The sequence below is a fragment of the Perna viridis genome, chromosome 3 (assembly GCF_037379345.1).
Source record: "Perna viridis isolate PV_CMFRI_1.1 ecotype Kerala chromosome 3, ASM3737934v1, whole genome shotgun sequence".
Classification (NCBI taxonomy): domain Eukaryota; kingdom Metazoa; phylum Mollusca; class Bivalvia; order Mytilida; family Mytilidae; genus Perna; species Perna viridis.
Window position 1 is genome coordinate 472,332 of NC_142447.1, and position 22,239 is coordinate 494,570.

The 22,239-nt window shown below is 33.1% G+C and overlaps 1 protein-coding gene across 12 annotated transcripts in view; it reads left to right on the forward strand.

Moving 5' to 3' along the window:
- The window catches only part of LOC148620556 (zwei Ig domain protein zig-8-like), a 45,298-nt gene extending 38,933 nt beyond the window's left edge, over positions 1-6,365 (forward strand). For 8 of the 12 annotated variants that reach the window (XM_088574197.1, XM_088574192.1, XM_088574196.1 and 5 more), the window contains 4 exons: positions 383-409; positions 1,355-1,645; positions 3,055-3,078; positions 3,597-6,365. In XM_088574197.1, coding sequence (XP_088430323.1) covers positions 383-409; positions 1,355-1,645; positions 3,055-3,078; positions 3,597-3,739 — 485 coding nt within the window. In that variant the 3' untranslated portion in view covers positions 3,740-6,365. The remainder of the gene's footprint in view (positions 1-382; positions 410-1,354; positions 1,646-3,054; positions 3,079-3,596) is intronic. The other 4 variants (XM_088574200.1, XM_088574201.1, XM_088574199.1 and 1 more) reach the window with 3 other exon arrangements.
- The last annotated feature ends 15,874 nt before the right edge of the window (positions 6,366-22,239 follow it).

Genomic DNA, 22,239 nt, shown 5'->3' on the forward strand with positions numbered 1-22,239 from the left:
ACAAAAATCTCTACAAAAACCATTAAGACAACAGCTGGGAGACTGATGTCTTTATTCCTCAAATATTTACTTTTTTTCGGATTAAGTCGTCCATACATAACTGACAAATCACTCTTCCACAAAGTATCTAGTCACAAAAAGAAAAGAGTGCAGTCGGCCCATAAACCATACATGTATCTAAGGATGATCCTGCAAAATATTTGAAAATTGCTTTCTCGGAATTTCCCGCTTGTTATCCATCTTAGGAATAACCTATCTGTACAGTTTCCTCGTGTACATATGAATATCTCTGATACATTGTAATTTCCAAATTTAACATGGCAATCCTATAAGAATCTGTATAATTCAATTATATATTGTTCCCCCTTTATAAATCTTTCAGATGAAGGAAAGAAATCTTTCAAACCAGGTAATATTCTGAAAACTAAATAGCATTACTAATGAAAGATTGGATGTCTTTTCTCGTTTTGCATTTTAACTGTTTTATTGTAACGTTCTGAATGTTGTTTTCTTTACCGTTTCTACTCAGTAGTCAAGTCTCCCTCTAATCTGTGCCTGCAATTTCTGTTGTATGAAAGCACATGGACATAGACCTTGTAACACAACTGAAACATGCATGTTTATCGTCATACCAAGTTTCGAAGTTTTCTAACGTTAAGCCTTCAAATTAATAGAACATCATTGCACCAACAAATGTACAACGAATGGGTATATAGTAGCCTCGTAATTTGCAGTTAAACTTTTTTATTTTCCGGTCTTTGTAGGAGAGGAAAAAAAACTAAGAAAAAAGGTACAATTGTGAAGAAAATATCGCATTTGTTCAGGTTTTAACAGTATGGGACATATTTTAGACATACATGTGGCCATTTGAAAGATGTTAAAGGTTTAACCTTAAACAAGTTTTACTATGCATTATTAGAAAGATTGTTTGCAATTTTCTTTTCTATGGGAATTTATCATTCTAGTTATGAATAAATAATCATATTAAATTTGAACACTTGCACGTTAATATGGCAAAAGGAGTTCCGTGAATGAATAAATAAATCTACATAATTACATTAGATAAATTTGTATTTCAAAGAGAGTTCCGTGAATGAATTATCGAAAGATGTAGGGGTTCCGTGAATGAATAATCGAAAGATGTAGGGGTTGTGGGAATGAATAATCGAAAGATGTAGGGGTTTTTGGAATGGAAAATCTTCGTGTTTTCCATCGTAGGATGTGACAAACGAATTTTTTTTACATTAAAAATACAATTTGATTTGAAATTAATGCTTTTTCGAAAAAGCGACGAAAATTCTTTTATGCGTATAACCTCACTTTTAAGAGTGACACTCTTATTGTTCTATTACAGCAATACATATATCAGGGCCTAATTTCACAGAAAAGGGGGAGACGATCCGAATCTCATGTAACGCTACTACTGATTCGCAGACTCCCGAACAAATGGACTGGTTCCGTGACGGTATAAAACTGAAATCAAACACTGAAACAGGACTCAGTATAACAACTAATAGACACAGGGAGACAAAGACTCTTTATAGTACATTAGAAATTAAAAAGAGCAAAATGACAGACGCTGGAACGTATATTTGTCGTAGTTCTAGACAGGATGTCGTCAGTCACCCAGTTGTCGTACTAAATGGTTAGTGCTATCTGGATTATGTCTATATAGATTTATGTTGTGTTTATCTAGTAGGGAGCACCGTGAAGCGGTGTGAGCTCTACGATTATTACGTGTACTTTCTAAATTTCCCTTAAGGTTTCCCAATATACTAACGTAAAAAAAGTCATGTCCCGGAAGTAACAAAAAGTGACTGTGCTTGAGGAGAAAATTCATCATTTCCTTCAATCAAACAAATAAAAAAATATAGGTTAAGATTATGTTACAGTAAACATAAATTCATCTTTTCTGATAGTTTTCAAGTCTTTTTCTATTTTTTTTTATTTATTTAAAGAAGTGAATGTGATGTTTTTAAAAACTTCGGGAAACATGTGGATGAACGTACGTGTATCTCCGCTGTTCCACTGTCGCTGTTGCCAAGAACCTAACCCGCTTTGGGAAAAAAATATAACTCCGATTACATTATCAAAATCGAAGCATAGCTTTCCTAAGATAGGAAATGCAATCATTTTCTTGTTTTGAATTTGCAGCTGTCGTCTGAATTTTGTTTACGTCACATGATATGTGTAAAATATTCCCACCATCCGTGGAGAACTGTAATATTTCCGGTTTCTGTACAGATAGATCTGATCGACCAAAACTGAAATGAATGTTGCTAGAGAAGCCCTTAAGGGATAAAAAAATGTAAATTATTGCGAAGTGCTATAAAGGTATCGAGCATTTTGAGAGCGAGGAAAAGGGGTATGGGATTGGAATATTTTGGGGGAAAAAAAATCAACATATTCATTTATTAACCCTCCCCTATTAATTAACAAGACATATTTTCAAATAGAAATATTGATGTCGCTTGCTGTTTAAAAATGTTGCACTTGCGAAGCAAAAATTTTCATCCGGATCAACCCCCTCTTTGTAATGTCCTTTATTATTTTTACGAGTCTCGCACAGACGGTACATGTATGGTAAAGCTCACGGTGCTCGCTGATTTAGGCATTGCCTACTCCATATTATAATGCATTTGTTGTGTTTGGTTTACGTACAAAAAGTGAACGACAAATATACAGGGAAAACAAGAATAACAGAGGAACAAATTGTGGTGAAACGCCACACCATCTTATAACCTTTATAAAAATAGATGTCATAACGTAAAATTTTGAAGTAATATTCATTTAGTCATATTCATATGTCCTTTTATGAAATTGGCTTGTATCAAGCACGCTGTTGTGTAAAAAATGCGTTAACACGACGTTTATTGCATGTAATTTGGCAATGTTTTAATTCATTTATATGATGAGAATAGGTATGGTGTATATATGTATATCAAAGAGACAACAACCCCACCAAGATGAATATGTACATGTACATTGTTTTTTATACACAGTTGATAATAAGTACCGTGAATCATGTTAAACGTTTTGTTTTCTCTTTTCCAGCTGACTCCAGTCATGAGAAACGTGGTGAGTATCATTGTAAATAGTTATATTATGTTTTTTCTTCATTAAACGAGGAAGCTTGATAAATACGAAGTAAATAGTACAGGGGCGGGTACAGACATTTTGAAAAGGAGGGGTGCCAGTCAGGGTTCCTCAGAAAAAAAGGATGCCAGATTTACCTTTTTTTTTGGTCAATTTTACACATTGAAATGATTCAGACATATTTTCTAATAAAAAGTAGGGATGCCAACCCTCTGTACCATGATACTTAAACACTTTAGAAAATGAATAAAGTCCGGATACTTTTTGGAGTGGTATATACATTTTTTTGTTCGGTTCAGTTGTAAGAGCCCGGATTAACTACTATTTTCATTTTTTTGATTTTCTATTCGATTTATATTTTAATTAATTCTTTAATTGTTTTCTTTTGCTTTGCAAGTGTATAGGATATGCCACTCCGTCCTTTTGAATAAAAAAAGAAACGCGGTCTTATCATATATCTTTCATTAGCATTCTTGAACTTCACAACTGTGATATTTCAGGATTTCAAGACAAATCGAAGCTGGAGAAATCGTCACGTGTGGAAAACCCGGGTAATTCAGCATCAACTGTAAACATTACTGTGCATTATTTTCTGTCATCTTGTTTAATTGTGTTACTTACGATATCATCCTTTAACAGGTAATTTACATAATATACCTGTCACGTGACATGCATCGTGTGTGTAATGTGGACGGGCCATAGATGGTTTGTATTGTTGAGTTCTGTGTCCGTATTTGGTGATTTAAAAGTAAGGTCGATGTTGAAGGTAGATAAAAAAAGTTTTGTAATAATACAAAAATCTTTTTTGTTTTGCTAAATTTAGTGCTGATTTTTACAACTGAAGAACGCGCATTTATTTTTTTCAATTATTATTTTTAAGACTAAATACCTTTTCTTGTACGTTTGTGCACTTTTTGTTCAACTGTTATTGAATTATTATTATTGTTATTAAAATTATTCAAATACAACACGGAGCTGAGTTGGGTTTGTGCAGTCTACATTACATGTAGGTAACAAAGTACCCCTGAAACGGTGGTTTTATCATGTCAGTAAGTACGTAATGCAATATAGAATGTTCGGGTAACCCATTTTTATCACATTCCCTTGATAGTTGTAAAAATCACTGGGGATTTGTGGTTTGTAAAATAGAATACAGGAATGTACTTAATAATTATATTGTACAATTTGTGTTATTCTATTTGTGTTTTACCTCTTGTATTTTTTTTAGATATGTACTTGTGAGAAAGTTTAATGTCAGCTTTTTAACCTAGCTGTAATCATGTAAACAGTCAAATTTACAGAAGATATACATAAGATCAGTTCATTTTGGACTTATAACGGTTTCATATAATTATTAAAAAATACTTAAAATGTTTTTTATGTTGTTTTTGTTCATGTATTTTTTGTTTTAACCTTCACTCCAAATGCATTCTAAATTTGCCAACTAGTAACTCTGTGCACGCGTAAAGTTAATTTATAAGGGTCAAATAAGTCTCTTTTTGTTCCTTGTTCAAATTCTTGTAATTTTTAAGGAACGTATTCAGAAAGAATATCACCCGTGACGCCAAAATAACCAATTTTATAAAACGTCTTAAGTCCAATGCTTGGTTTTGTTCTTGTATCACATTATATGTTAGATTCTGTGTTCTACAGTGGAAACCAGTTTATTGTTACTATTATTTTCTCCATCATTGAGCTAATGATAAACTACAAATCACAACAAGAAATTTTATGAAGGAAACAATTGTTTTAGATTAACTGTTAGTTCTCAAGCGCAACAATAATTGAAATGCTGTTAATGACCTGAGTTTATATCAGAGACATTTTTCTATAACTCTCTGATGGCGTGTATAGCAACACAAACAGTGTATAATCTGTAATTATCTTATCTTTTCATGGTTGTGTTGTACTCACGTACCAGTCCGTATAAAATTTGGACAATACATATGGTAGAAGTGATTCATGGTGATGAAAAACCTACCAAATAAACGATGCTTTTTTGGTCTACATATGCTATATTTTGACGTAACGGTAGTCCTTTCTGTATTAAGATCTGTATTTTTTAGAACAACATATATTCATCTCCCACTAAAATCAACCAAATCAATCAAACCAAGAACGATAACTCTTGCAATCAGTAACAGTTTTTTTATCTCGAAAGTGCAAGAACATTTAACAAACTAATACTTGTCTTGTGGTCTGTAACTCTGAATTTAAAAATAAAAGGGAAATCGATGGGTTTTTGGTATACATGATTCACCTTCTATCAGATTTTTAAAAAGACTGATACTTAGCATAATTGTCTTTGCATGCACTTAATTCACTAAATGTCAATACCCGTCTAGCACTTAAACTCCCGGGTCTAAACAATTCATAAAGCAATAGGTTCAAGGCTTAGATGTTGTCTACTTCACATCATTGGTAATTTCCGGTATCAAATGAGCATTAGGAATGGTGCGTTGAAAAGTTATTAAAAATGCAACAACGCATAAAAACATGCATGGGGTAGAATTTTTACCGGCATACAGATCTAATAAGAGTACCAAACTTTTTAGATCTATGACACTTTCTTACATATATATGTATAAAACTTTTTTTCAGTCTGTAAATTCCTATAAATATCAATGTTTTCGTTCTGTTTTTTTTTTTGTATGCATGTACCCTCGTCTATTGAAGAAAGTATTATGGCATACCGCACTCCGTCTGCCCGTTATCACGTCGAAATCAATATATTGAATTTGATGGTTTAAGAAAAATTTTAGCTTTGATTGAAAGACGTACCCAGTCTTGTCGTTGTTCAATGTTTCCCGAATTCACGTTTCAGAGTTAGGTGACACTTTGAATACCAAAAGGCGAAGATATATATCGTGTTTTAGCTGCAAAACGAAAGATAATAGGAACAATCAATGACACCGAGTGTAGTGAAACGTAGCTCTTATATATTTCTGAATATTTTTTTAGTTTTAATTTGCAGAGTTGTACAAATGTAAATGTATTGGATGGATATTATACATGTTATAGATTCGATTTTAAAGATGTAAAATTGTTCGTAAAGGGTAAAATAAGCAATGATGTACACGCTTGATTACACGTAACAAGTGTTTATACTTGAAGTTTTAAGTGATGCAGACCTTATTTATTGATTGCATTGTACATATTTTCATGGTTTCATGATTTTAACATGTCAACTGTTTTAAGTGCTGACTTAAATATCTATAGATGATTTTGTTATATTGTATGTTTTGTTTGATAAAATTTTTTCATTCAAACGCATTTTTCTTAACCTTTTTGAAGCTAATGACAAACTCTTTAACAAATATTTTATGACAATTCCTCATTGTGAAGTTTCCATCCATTATAGTTTCGCTTTTTACCCTTTGACCTTAAGGACGCTCTTCTATGGAAACGAAAGTCACCTGATCGCAATTTTGCTTCCCGATTGGCCAAATATTGATAACTTAATGGCATTCGAAAAATCTGTATTGAAAATTTGAATAATGCGTGCCAATATCGTACTTGTTTTATACTGATACGTGCATTGTTCAGCTTATAATGATGTTATAGTAGAAATTCGTGTGCATTTTACTTAAAAGAGAAACTGAACATGTAATGGATGGTTTAGTTCTACGAGACGTGTGAGACGTGTATCGATTAGTTTTCCCAGACATGAAAACTTTTATGATTATCATCACAAGGAACGTCTTTACCACTCAAGTGGTTTCTTGTGTGCTAAAGTTGAACAAAATTATCACAAGCATCTGCTAGACATAAGCCAAAAATTAATAACTATCTTTAGTACATTTCGCAGGTTCGTGGATATCGGAAGTGCTGAGGAAATTAGCCAATTACGGAACAATCCTGTAGCATTGCACATTGGTTTATTTTTTGTCTGAAATTTGCATCTGCGATTAATTGGAAATAAATTCCAGAAGTCAATTATTTTGTCCTTAAAGTTAAACATTCCACATTCAGCTACTTATCATTTCGTAATTACCGCGTTTCACGCTCAGCATGTAAACTGACAAGTCTAAAAAAATATATTTATTTTCAATTAAGCTTGATTATTCTCTTTAAATCATCTTTTAAATATATGTAGGGGTTATATATAAGTTATATATAAGGATGATGATTACAGATCGTCAAACTTTAACACAGACACTAAATTAAGTAAAGGTACATGTACGATAAAAAAAAACTTAAAAAGTTTTCTTTTTTTTTGTTAGTTTACATGTATTGCTCTCCCTAAGACTTTATACATGACTGTACACACCCTGTGTATACATCTGCGCCATTAACAACTTTTCGGTCATTTTAACATGAAACAGAGTATATACTTAACGTACGTGACTAATGGAGTATTCACTTCCTCGACTACCCTTTCATGGAAAGCAACTGCTGTCCGTGTTGTTTTGTTTTGTTGTGTTTTTTTCTTAATTTTTATTCTTATTTTTGTTTTGTGTTGTTTTGTTTTTGTTTTGTTTTTTTTTTCGGGGGGGGGGGGGGTTCTGTACTGTACTTTGGTACTGTGCTTCAGTATAGACATATATATATATATAGTTACCAAGATAACGGATATGAAACTTAAAAGCTTTTCACGAGTTGTTATTTCCTACATTTCATGCTGATCGAGAAACATAATGAATTATTTACATTTACAAAAATCGGCTCCAAGTACACTGTACAGTTATATGAGTTAATTCTTTATATTCCAGATATATTGTTTTATTGTCGTTATCTTGATTTCAAATTGTAAACACATAAAGTATGTTTTGTTGACGGTCATTTTACCATGGGCTACAAATAAAATATAATGCCAATATTTAAACCCGAAGTAGTAATAGAACAACAAAGATATGATTTTATCAAGACCACAATCATTAGATGATCCAAATCAATACATGAAATATGAGATTGAGTGTTTAAAACAAACATATTCCGTGACGCTTATTGATTCGGTCTTGCTGGGTTAATATTAAAAAACCAATGTCCACACTTCAAAAACCCCATCCGTCAAGTGAAATGCTAACCCGGAATATTTAATGTATCCCCGAGATATCATCACATGTTCAGAATTCTTGTCACGAAATGTCCAAATACCGATAATATAAATGAGTTTTATTCAATGATGACGGATATCTTACTAAACATTTTACTTAAATAAGATATCAATTTAAGAATACCAGATGTGTATCAATTTACAAGAACGGGAGTTACGACGTATGCACAGAATACGCAAATTACAAAAGTGAATATTACATATATCGCTAAGATGCCCATCTCATGAATTAATAAGTTCATTCGAATGAATTATCATTTCGTTTAAATTATATATTCTAAACATTAAGCGATTCTAACGTTTACTAAGCAAAGATAGCTGAACTCTTAACCATTACTGCGGATCCCATTCTTCTCTATAGAGGTCGGAATGAACAGATGATCGAGAGCTTAATGTATAACATATATTTGTAACTTTTAAAATACGTGTCCATCTAAAATCCAGGCAGGTGACGATACACCTAAATACTTTTGCGGAACTCTTTATTATCACGAAAGACAAATCTCCTTGTTAAAATAATAGTGTTGAGATAAATGGGTATAACATGAGACAGTTTTAACAGTTTCAACAAAATTTCAAATGCCTGTTACATTGTATCAGCACAATTGGACGTTTTGTGTTTTTTTTTAAGAAAACTGAATTCATTTCGCCAGCAAAATTCTACTTATATGTGAATACGGTGTAGTACTCTTTCAAATAAATACAATGATATTAAAAATACAAAATGAATAACAAACTTATCTTATCTTTAAGAAAATACAACAATTACAACCTGCATGTTCCTTAGTTTGTATTGTACCACCAAGAAATGCTGCACAATATATAGCCGTGAACAAAGACGTGGGTAAAATAGATTATCGACTAATACTTTAATTGTAAGCGACATAATTATGATCATTAAGTTTAACCTTTCAATTCAACACAAAGGGCAAATGTATAAAGTAAGTCTGGTTTGACATTATCCATTTCGGATAAGACTAGAACACACATGTGCATGACTCTGAATTTAAAATGTATACCATACTGCCCATTGGGTCAACGGTTGCTTATATTTAGTATTAGATTTAACCCGTGGTGTATTTATTAACGGTACCATTTACGTAAGTGACCCTTAGGTCTTCAAAGTTGATAACATTTATACAATGTGTCCAAATTCTTTATTGACGGGCATTGAATGTTGCATCGAAATTCAAATTATATCCTTAACATACTTTTAAGATCTTGATAAATGTACGAGGATGTCATAGAAAGTAGCATGAATTAATATTTGGACCTTTGGACTTGCGTATTGGCTTGACTTCTGGAGTAGATTTTCACCTGACTGGGCGTGGCTAGTAACAGGGATCTTTAATCCATCATAACAGACATTAATATCTTGTTTTATGTGTAAGTAGATTAAAGTTTGGTAGCTATTCAGAATATCTCTGTAAAAGTTTATCACTATCAATTTTTTGTTTGTTTGTTTGGTTTTTTTTTTCAGAAGTGATTTTCTAATTACCGAAGCCAATAAGTTGAATAACGTAAATTAACCCAAGGCATCCACTTACTGCTGAGACCAATAAGTTAAAGTAACAACTCAAGAGAAATACAAATTACCAAAACTGATAATATTAAGTGAGAAAGTCAACCCAAAGCATACATATACATGTATACTAATTACTGAAACCGACAAGTTTAATCTGGTTCCTAATCTGGTTCCCCAGTCAATATCATAAGCGACCAAAGATCGCTAAAAAGAGAGAAACTTTTGGAACGAAAACATTACCCGCACTTTCTGGTAATCAGTTGTTTTGATTGAGAAACATTCGGGCCATTCGGTTACGAAAGAGTAATCATATCAAGGGAACCAACATTCAAGCGGAAGTCGCCCGAGTTTAGAGCATATCGCATTCGTGAAATTTCGGATGTTGAAAGTTAGCCAAAATCAGTGGCATAGAATAATTTGATGATGAGCGACTTTGATGAATTCAGTCTTTGATTTGTTTGGTATCATGTCCAAATTAGTTGGGTGCAGATGAACTTGAATTGTCCAGTTATCATCACGTCGTTGTTATATAACAGCTTTTTATATTGAATGTTTTATTGTTCCCTGGCTCCTTATTATCTGTCGAGTTATATAACAAGTCCAATGACATTAATCAGACAAATATCAAATTATTTTGACTACAAGAGCGTTATGAAGGGTTATCATAACCATACAGTATGGAAACATAACTACAAATGTATTTTACAATATAAAACTGGATGTTAGTGTTATTTCAAAAATATCAAACAACAAATACAACTAGTATGTCAATTGTTTGTTAAACAATTGAAAGGTTTTTCCCTTGAAAACTTTCTCTTTGTAATATACACATTAAAACATCTACAACAGTTTGACTTTTTGAACTTGGTGACCTTGCCATATGCAATTATCGATGTTCCCATCATGACTTTTGTAATGTTAACTCGACGACCTTTCGTTAGATATACAACAACCCTACTTTCTGTGCAATTAAGAATTTTGCCCTTATTATCCCCAACTGGGTACTTTTTCTATATAAATAAATTGAAATTTGAGATGTACACATTATGAACTTTAGTTTGATATGCGACAACCTAACTATAAAAACAACTTAAGTTTTGCACTCATTGACCTCACCCATGTCATTTATTTCTAGACAAAGCATCGATATTTCGGATGTACGCTACAAGACCTTTCATTTGATATGCAACAATCTTACCCTCTTTTAAATTAAATTTTTGCACTTGATGACCCTAGTATTTGAACATGTATTACTTATCATGGTTGAAACTCTGATTTTTGAAATGTGCTCATTTAGACCTTCAAAATAATATATCGCATGTCCCCCTTCGACGAAGTTGAAAAAAATGATGCAATGTCAATTCTATAAATAAGTATTGATGAAATGAAAATATGAAAATTTTAAGTTGTTGTAGTATCATTGGTTTTTTATATTGATTCTTGGTATTTTGTGAAACAGTTGTACTTGTGCAGATCTTTCATTCTGTGGAATGACCATTCGCATGTCTGCTGTGGATTTTACAATATATACCCCTGCTCTCAAAACTTAAAATTTCAATAGATCCAAAATTAGACAAGATATGACAAATCTGAAAACTGTATGATAATTTACAGAACATAAACAACAAAATTACAAAATCAATTGGGCAATTTTGGAGCTCATTTTGTGTCCAATGATTATTAAAATATAATGCAATAACAAACTCCAGAACCGGAAGTCGTAGAGACATGACACTACCACCATACATCTTAGGATTACCTGACCTTGAAAAACTTACAAGGTCAAGGTCATACGTTTATGTCAAGGTCACAAGCCGGATTCTGCAAAACTTTTAAATTGTCATAACTTTTGAACAGACGGTCTGACAGTTGTAAATTTTGTCTCAAAATGTAGGGCTTATTGAGAGGGTCATTTCATGCCAGTATATATGCACTTATCTCTTATTGTTTTCTCAATATCAATGCATGTAGTTTGCAGTGAGAAGGCTTTCTAGCAATCTATGAACTTTGACCTTGGATGCAAATGAAAGGTCACATGGACCAGAGATCATTGATGAAGGTCCCATGTTTCTACAACTTCTGGTTCTCGAAATATAAATTTGAAAAATCTTAAGTATGATATTTCAAGGGATATAACTCCCGTGTGGTTTGATAATAAATACATGTTTATGTTTATTCATTTGGTATTCATCTTGTGTACATGAAACAGATTTTAGATTGATTCTATCTATTATGGTTTGCAAGATATGAAGAATTGAAATAAATTGTTTTAAGGGGACATAACTCTTAAAGATGATGATCAAATTCTTAGCAGGGTCATATTCTAATAGAACATGATGACATCTACATGTTCACCAAGTATGATATCCAGAAAAATGAGTTCGGTGGACCTATTAACCATATTGATAAGACGCTAATGAACGGGAGATAAATTCTGCAATGGATAATGAAATTCTTCATGGGATTATCCTGTCAAAGTCCTAAAAAAGGTCTATCGATGGTCCAAATTTTGTAATGATATCTTGAAAGATGACGCAACAGGGCCGTGCCAAAGTAAATATTGAAAGGGAAAAAAATAGCATTCTGTGACCTTTGATCTTGGGTGGAAATGAAAGGTCACATAGACCAAAGATCATTGATGAAGGCCCCACGTCTCTACAACATCCGGTTCTCGAAATCTAAATTTTTAAAACTTAAGTATGATATTTCAAGGAATATAACTCCGGTATGGTTCGATAACAAAATACAAATTTATGTTTATTAATTAGGCCGTCTGCTTATGTGCATGAAACCGTTTCCAGAATTATCATATCTCTTATGGTTTTTAAGATATGAGCGATTAAAAGAAACTGTTTTATAGGGACATAACTCTTAAAGATGGTAATGAAATCCTTAGCAGGGCCATTTCCTACTTAAACCTGATGACATCTACATGTTCACCAAATATGGTCATGATATCCTGAAAAAATGAGTTCGGGGGACCATGTTAAAAAAAAAAACGCTAATAAAAGGGAGATAACTTCTACAATGAATAATGGAATTCTTCACAGGGTCATCTGGTAAAAGTCCTTAAAGAGCTCTATTGATGGTCCAAATTTGGTAATGATTTGCAAAGATGAATAGGGGAGCATTTCAAAGAAAATTTTGCAAATAACGGAAGAATAATAATTAAAAAAACATTAGAAAAACAATAATGTCTTTCCCTGGTAGGAAAAGCCCTTAAAAACATTAGAAAAACAATAAGGTCTTTCCTTGGTAGGGAAAGCCGTTAACAATTGTTTCAAATATAATAAAATTACATTCAGTTGCACGCTACAATCACTTTCCAAAAACAAAATTCAGATTTAATGCTAAACACATTCTACTATTAGAGGAAGATGGTGAACATTTCGGAGTATGGTTATCTTGGCTTTTATCTGGATTAACGAGAATTTAACGCGCGTATCACACGACACTCAGACGGATTTTATATCAAATTAATTGTATGTTTTCTATACCCATGATATCAAAGAGATTACATCTTTTTCGTTTACTAAAATCTGAACGTGTTAAACACCACACATTAAAGTCATTAGTTCAGCTCACAAATGCTACACGCTTAATTTACACAAAAATATAATCGGCTAAAACGATGCAACAGGATTTTATTTTTTATCTTTTCATTTAAAAGTTGTTGCTTTGTAAAAAAAAAAAATTCACCTGACCTGGAATGACACCTGTTGATACAACGACGTCCAATTGTCAACTCAAACGACCGTAAAGGTACATTAATTCGTGATGCCTGGGATTAGGTATTTGTAATTTATTCACGAAGACTGGCATTGCAGCTATTTTAATTCATGATACCTGGTATCATTTTGAATTAACTTATTTCGTGCAATTAATTTAGAAATAGTTTGATATCATTTAGTCATGTTTACGATCTTAACGGTCTGTTACAATTAGAATCCACATTACCAGCTGTCTTTCTTGCAGTTTGATCAATTCTTAGTATTCTTTGACGTGCATCTCTATTCTTTTCACTACATTAATCCATCCGATGGAGTGAATAGAGTCGTCACATTATGAGACGTTTGTATAATATTGATTTATTGTGACAAGTATCCTCTATCCTACATAATAACACCTAGATAAACTGTTCTAACAATAATAATGCAAATATTACCAGTTATTTACATTGTTCTAGAAGTGATAAACTTATAATCGAACAACAACTGAAGAGTATCAAAGTGACATGATGTAACATTTCTATTATTTCTGTAAATGTAACTGAAGTTGATTCTTCCATAATATATTTTTTTTTGTTTTTGTTTGGCTTTGTTTGGTCGGTATATAAACCGATAAAGTTCCTGTTGATACTGGTACACATGATAATCACACTTGTAAAATGTTTAAGTACAGTTCAAACATAAATTTGTTTTCAACAATATGTAAAATGATTTTCAAACGAGAAGGCATAGAAATAGACAGCCATGTGTGTATAATTCGAGTACCCATTTCTGCCCGTGTGTTACGAATCTGCAGAAAATAGCATTACAGTACTAGTTGCGTTGTTGCGCGATGTAAATTGCGCAGAGTGGAAACGTACATTGCACCTCACGACTAATGATACCAAACAATCATTGAATAGGTATACGTCACTACCATGTAAATTTCCGGCATTCGATTGGGCCATTTGTGACATATTTCTATTTTATTTGATATTTGGACAGTTACATTTATCGCGAGGAACAATGTGTATTTCCAGTTGAAACAAATCACATCACACAACAACGGTCATACGTCGTACTGATTTGTTATAGGTTGTAGAATATGGTTTTACACATGCCAGTCGTGTTAAGGGAACGTAAAAAGGTAAAATGATTAGAACAAGAAATATCGATAATTCAGGGACAACGACTAGATTAAGGACAACGATCAGACCAAGGACAACGACTAAATCAAGGGCAACGACTAGATCGAGGACAACGACTAGATTCAGGACAACGACCAGATCGTGGACAACGACTAGACCAAGGTCAACGACTTGATCGAGGGCAACGACTAGATTGAGGGCGACGACTAGATCGAGGGCAAGACTAGATCGAGGGCAAGGACTAGATCGAGGACAACGACTAGATCGAGGACAACGACCAGATCGAGGACAACGGCTAGATCAAGGTCAACGATTAGACCAAGGACAACAACTAGATCGAGGGCGGCGACTAGATCGAGGGCAAGACTAGATCGAGGGCAACGATCAGACCGAGGGCAACGACTAGATCAAAGAAAACGACTAGATCAAAAACATCGACAAGGACAACGACTAGATCGTATACAACGATTAAATCGAGGGCTACGAATAGATTGAGGACAACGACTAGATCAAAGTCAACGACTTGATCGAGGGCAACGACTAAATCAAGGGTAACGACTAGATCGAAGGCAACGACTAGATCAAGGACAACGACTAAATCAAGGGCGACGACTAGATTAAAGACAACGAATAGATCGAAGGAAACGATCAGATCAAGGACAATGACTAATTCAAGGGCAACACTTAATTCAAGGGCAACGACTAGATTGAGGGCAACGAATAGATCGAGGACGACGACTAAATCAAGGGCAACGACTAGATCGAGTGCAACGACTAGATCAAGGACAAAGACTAGATCAATGGCAACGACTAGATTAAGGACAACGACTAAATAAAAAATAGACAGAACACAATAAATAATTCAAATTAATTATACACACTGAAATTAATTACAAAGTATAAATGGGCAACTCGCGTTCCATTAGAAGTAAGTACTACCTTTAAAAAAAGAAAGCGGACGCATATGCTCGCTGTATAAATATCCGAATCTGATTAAGATTTTATTTGGTGAACTGTGTGATCATTGTACTTTGTTTCGTATTTCAATTATTTTATTGGTTCAAAAAGTAAACTATTTCCAATTATCTAATATATAAAAGTGATCAAAAATATAGCGGGCACCAATGCCCGCAATGGCGCTTTCAATTTCACGGTTGCTATCACATTAGTCCGATGAAATACGAAGTTTTAAGCTGCATCGTTTAAGTTGACATAGTTAAGCATCATGGATGTAACTTGATATCAAAGCGAACGCTAAAGCTATACCGACTGCGTCGGAAAATCAAAAACTGAAGTCTTCATAGTCGCTAATCGTCAAATATTCTCTGTCACTGATTTTGGCTTACTTTCAACATCCGAAATGGCACGAATGCGATATGCTGTAAAATCGAGTAACTTCCACTAAAATCTTTGTTCCCTTGATATGATTGCGAACTTTTTCGTAACCCTGATGAGCCGAATGTTTTCAATTACCTAGAACCAGTTTAAACAACTGGCAATGGTTATTTATATGTATCGAGGTCCTGATAATATATATGACCTATATATATATAAACAAATGTCACGAGCCTCAGTGTTTGAATTAAAAACTGGGTAATATTCCATAAATTAAATGCTAACCGATCATCTCATCTTTAAATGTAAACTTCCCGTTTAAAAAAAAACGCAGTAGACATGTGTATGATATATTTTTTTAAAGAGGTACGTTGTAGCGATCTTTAAGCCGCTTTTGATATTGACCAGGGAACCAGATTAGGATACAGATTATATAACTGGCTATAAATATTCGTAGATATCGGAGCTGTGCTAATGTATATGACCTATATAGTCTTGTAACGAGGCCCTGTGGCTGAAACCGAAACTTGGAAATGCTCAATGCTAACCGATCATTTGATGTAGACTTCCCTTTTTCATAGAATACACGTGTATGATATTTAAGAGGTACATTTTCATCTTGTTTGAAGCTAGAACTATGAAGTTATGGAAGTGAACACGGCACGGATCTGCAGCATTACGATAAGCATAAATATATAATTATGCAAATCATATGCGAATATAAAGTACTGAAATTACGAGTCAAAGAAGTAGTTAACAATATTAGCGACATAAAAACTGGGAGTTTGGACCGCATTCAACCGCACTTAATATGTCCTCTTCTTTCCAAGAAACACCCTCTGGGAACGATGCTAGAGTGATGGTAATATGGACGAAAACAGATTAATAAAAATTCATACGGGAAATAAATATTGACCGAATTTTGTTATAAAATCTTATCGCACATTTATTATATCTTTAGCTTATTACAATTGGCATATCACATTGATATAAAAGTGAAATGAAAACAACACTATTCTCCACTAATAAAAAAGAACCTAGCTAAATTAAACTTATCAGTGGCAATAATAATATATTTAGGCATATCGCTTTTGTATTCATTCTTCAAGATGATAAGAAACAGCGATGCTTCAATAGATAAGAACATAAGCGATAAATTATGTAACGTCTCCCAATAAGTGTTCGTTTAAGACCGTAATTTACATCACGATAATGGGTTGATATTGAAATCAAAGCGATATCATCAAGATGTTTGGCAAAAAGATTTTCTGAACGTTCTGTATCATTAGCTCAGTTTTAACGGAAAATTGAAATCAAAACACCCTGAAGAGTTCCGATAGATTCTGAAACTAAAATAAATTTAACTAATCGTCCATTTGCTATCTTCATCTTGATTTGAGCGATGTGAGCGATTTCTACAGATTTGTTATAAAAATCCCGCTGATTTTAATTTTCTTTCAATCTCTTGGAAACATTGCGTAACGTTTTTGTTACCAGTTTTTCATGGCATAAAATTCCAAAGCCACACAATAAATTATTTCAAAAAAGTTAATATACAATGACACTTCTGAGTTTAAGCCTGCACTTCCGGAAAGTCACAGACCTAAATGTTTTAAGTAGGTAATTCTTAGTAATAAACTTTTAATTTAGAAACATTTTTTGTAAATAGAAGTTCCGCTACTGATATCATTTCTAATTATGAATAATACATGTTAACAAGTTATGACATTAGATAACGGTAACCGTTTTTTTACCATGGACTACGTTAAACACCATAGTCTTTATTAGTTCTGTATATGGTTATTTGAGCGAGGCAAGTGCTACAAGAACATAATGATTATATTCGGGATTTATTTTGATTAAATCGTCTTTTTTACTACTTGTCACATATTCTGATTCTATTGTAACGTATTTTCAGTTGTTAATATATTTAGTAAAATGTATCCTGCTACTTAGCCTATACATTCCATCGAATCACAATCTTTGAAGATTAAAACAATACGAGAAAAGCATTCCTTTAATGCCTGGAAAGAATTTTCCTCTAAAACTAGAGTCAAATTATAGACAAGATATTTCATAAGACTACTTAGCACAATAATAATAATTGTTCATACAAATGTAGGTGATGTAACTTTACTCTATTGACAAAAACATTTCCAGTAGCAACATATATAACAAATCTTACCTCTTTATCTTACTTGCCAGCCTGTGAGACTGGCATTCAAAATTTATAGACTGAAAAATAAATCAGTGAATTGTAATTACATGTACAAGAGTGAATTATAGAGATTTTAATAATTCTTAGCCTATCATCAACGATCAAAAGTTAAGAATATAAAAACGAAAAAAGAGACATTAAAAATAGAGTAATCAAGGAACCAAGATTCTACCAGAAATCTAACGAATGTAATCCAGGGACACACACCGGATACGGAAGAATAATCAAGGTAACCAAGGTTATAGCGGGAATCAAAAGAATGTAATCCAGGGACAAAGACAAGACATGAAAAACAGGCATTCACAAAAAAGAGTAATCAAGGGAACCAAGGTTATAGTGGTAATCAAAAGAATGCAATCCATGGACAAAGACCAGACATGGAAAACAGACATATACAACAAAGAACATAAAGTAACTAAAATCATACATACAAAGTAACAAAAGCAAATGAGCAACTCGGACTCCACTAAAAACTGGGAGCATGGACCAGGTGCACCGGTAGGGTAAGCGCCTTTGCTTTTCTAGAAACACCCGCCGAGTTGCTCATAAAAAATCAAGTCCGGGGTAGACGAACGAGGAAAGAAAAACAATGACCCGTTGAATAAATCAGTTTTCATGGTGCAGATGGATACACCATAACGATCCACGAGTTCATGATGACGACCATAAAACGTCTGTAGTGATGACATCAATCTTGTAGCAACATAACCCTGTTCCAGAAGCCTATTTATTAGAGTTCTAGCGCGATACAAAAAGTCTGCGTAGTTTCGGCAAGCTTTGGCATAACGTTTGAGTTGTGATATGAACACTCCATACGCAGGTGCTGAAGGGATGTTGCCACAGATGAAAGGAAAGTTGACAATTTTAAATGAAAAGTCAGCACGTTTGTGGTAAAGTTTGGTCAAAAGTTTTCCTTTACCATCGATTTCTAAGTGTAGGTGAAGATATGAGACTGACTTCACAGTGTCTGTAGTATCCTTTATTTTTCTTTTGGGTAGCTGCAAAATCCGAAATTAGGATTGTTTAAAGATTATACGTCATCTTTATAGCGGAAACTGAGATTAAAGGATCTAGCCAAACGATATTTTTCTTTCGGATCAGATCAGCTATAAAGTCAGCCTAGTAAGAGTTAAGGAATAGGTCAGCAGGTAAAGGAGCACAATTTGTTCCCATTGAAATGCCGACCGTTTGTTGAAAAACACGTCCACCACACTGAACAAATATGTTGTCGATTAAAAATTCCAGCATTTTGTAAACATCTTCCTCTGTATATTTGGAAGATGATTTGGAATTATTTCTTAAAAAGTATGAAGAATCTCTACCAAGAACTATATATTTGTATCTAGGTGTATTTGTATCATGAAATAACAAAAATAATATATACAAAGTTACAAAAAGTAAATGAGCAACTTGGACTCCACAAAAAAAACTGGGAGCATGGACCAGGTGCACTGGCAGAGTAAGCGTCCTCTGCTTTTCTAGAAATATCCATCGAGTTGCTCGAAAAAAGAAAAGTACGGGGCAGGTGAAAGAGGAAAGGAAAAGTGATATTAAATGATCTTTCTAACTGAACTTTTCATGTGGATCAGATCAGCTAATGTAATGCCGACTGTTTGTTGAAAAACGCGTCCATCACACTGGACAAATATGTTGTCGATAAAAAAAATGACCATTTTGAAAACATCTTCTGTATATTTGGAAGATAATTTGGATTTAGTTTTTACAAAGTATGAGGAATCTCTAACAAGAAATATATATTTGTATCTAGGTGTACCGTCATTTTGTTTGCGAAACAACGATGTATGTTTTCGAGTCGGGATTTGAACTGAGTATGGGAAATAGATGTACAAGTATAAAGATTTGAAAAATCATAGGTTTTTATGCTATTGTATTCTGATAATAATCTTGAATTGAGATTACATTTAAACTAAAAGAAATCAGAAAATTAAATCTATGCTCCACTGCACCGTAAACATTTTTTATGGGTAGGGTAAGCTTGCAGTTTTGTTGTCTTATTGTGTATCAGTCAAGAACAAAAACACAACTCAGAAAATAAAGGAGAGAGGAAATTTATTAACAATGACAATTAACGGGTCACAAATTTCGTACTGGTCGCTTCTTTTCAAGCATTATGATACAATTTTATGTCATGATTAGTGATAGACAGATTTTTTGTTCATGTACAATTGGATATATCTAAGTTACATATGACTTGCCAATAATATTAGAAGGAAGAAGATTCATGCATTCAGTAACGTTTCAATGTCTCTTTTCATTCTAATTTTAAATAACAATTTAACAACTAAAATATGTAAAGCAAAATTTTAAATCGCCCCAATCACTGATACAGAAATACAAAGCAATCATGATGAAATTCCAGTTATTTTAGAGATAGAATTTAATTTGCAGACATAAAACACATAACCTTTAGTGTCGCTCAATGTTATTGACATCACGCAAATTGTTTGGAAGCGATTTTACAGCTATCGATGTGGCAAAAAACCAAGGCAAATGCTCAAAGCCGCTGAAAGTTTCAGAACAACTCACGCTGTTAGATGCATTACGAAAACTTTGAAGTCAGTAATTTAATGCTAGAAGCCATTGGATCAAGCAGCTCATTGGCAACGTTACCTTTACGTTAACTTCATTATTTCACTGATATATCTGCATTCTGACAGGTATACAGTTGCTAGTATTGAACTAAAGTCGTGTTCGTGAACTGATATTTTTTTATTCACAGTTATAAACGGTACACTAACTTCAATCGAAATGATAGCAGAACTATACTTAATGCCAAAATTACATCATCTTAATTAAATGATGCAATCGTAGCATTTTATGAACAAGACGAACAATAATCATTTAGAGTATTTTTGCTTGAATAAAAGACACCTGTTCAATGTAAATGGGCATCTAAAAGTAAACTTCAAAATGCATTTGTTCAATATGTTTTCAATGATATTCTTCAACCTTGCAAAAGTCAGAAAAATGAATAGCATTTCAGCATCCTAACTGATATCACAAAGAATGCCAAATGCCATGGCTTTGATGGTATAATTTAATACTTGAGTTGCCCTTGTTGTCAGCAATAAGTATAAACTAGGATAATGTGGGAGGCGTGTTTCGACACTATAAGTTAAATTTGCACTTAGAGACACTATATTTCGGCTAATTAATTATCTCCAGGGGTAAATATCTGTCTTATGTAACCAATTAAGCTCCGTAAACCTTACGTGAGGAGTTTTGATATATAATTATCGCTATTGATGATGGATGATATGAATGATAATTAGATATAGCGAAAATATGAAGATAAAGTTAAACTCCCCTCACTCAAACGTTACATGAGGAAGATTTATAAGATGTGAATTCGATGCTTTTCTTAAATGAAATTGAAACTTTTCAACCAACTGAAAAAAAAACAATAAAAGAATGTCACTTTTACAGTATGGTAATGCATCATAATATATTTAGTAATATTTCTTTTAAATGTAAAACTATAACAGTCCTTTGCTATCGTTTTGTATATTTGTAGTTAATAATGTTATGGCTTATAATGGATCTGTTTGATGAACTTGCTCTTAAAGACGAATGTCAGAAATAAAATTAATGTAAAGCATAAAGAAGTTAATGGAAATACGCAGTAAAAAAGAGGAAGTTTATCAACTGATCAGGTCGTCTCCAGCATAGAACAAAAGGACAACAAGAGCGAAAAAATAAATTACACAATGATAAAGATGTGAAGACATGCTTATCAAACAGTTTATAACCGAGAATTATGTATTAAAATGTTTTATTTTAAAATATATTTCACGAGTTATAACTGGCTGTCCGTCGTATATTCTAGTTCATTTTGTACAAATCAAACATAAAAGTCTTCAAACACTCCTTCTATATATCAACTCAAGTAATGCCATGTAAGTATTATTTGATTTCTATTGTGTGATGGCAAAATTAAAATTAAAACAATACTCTTCAACCATTTTAATGTTTTCCCAGATAGATTTGTAAACATTACAAAAGGGACCACCCACTATCGGTCGAAATTTTGGCATCAAGAATAGAGTTCATAGCAAACAATTATATGGAATTTAAACATTTATTGCATTAACTATTACAAAGTCTTCACGATGCAAGACTTAAAAAAATACGGG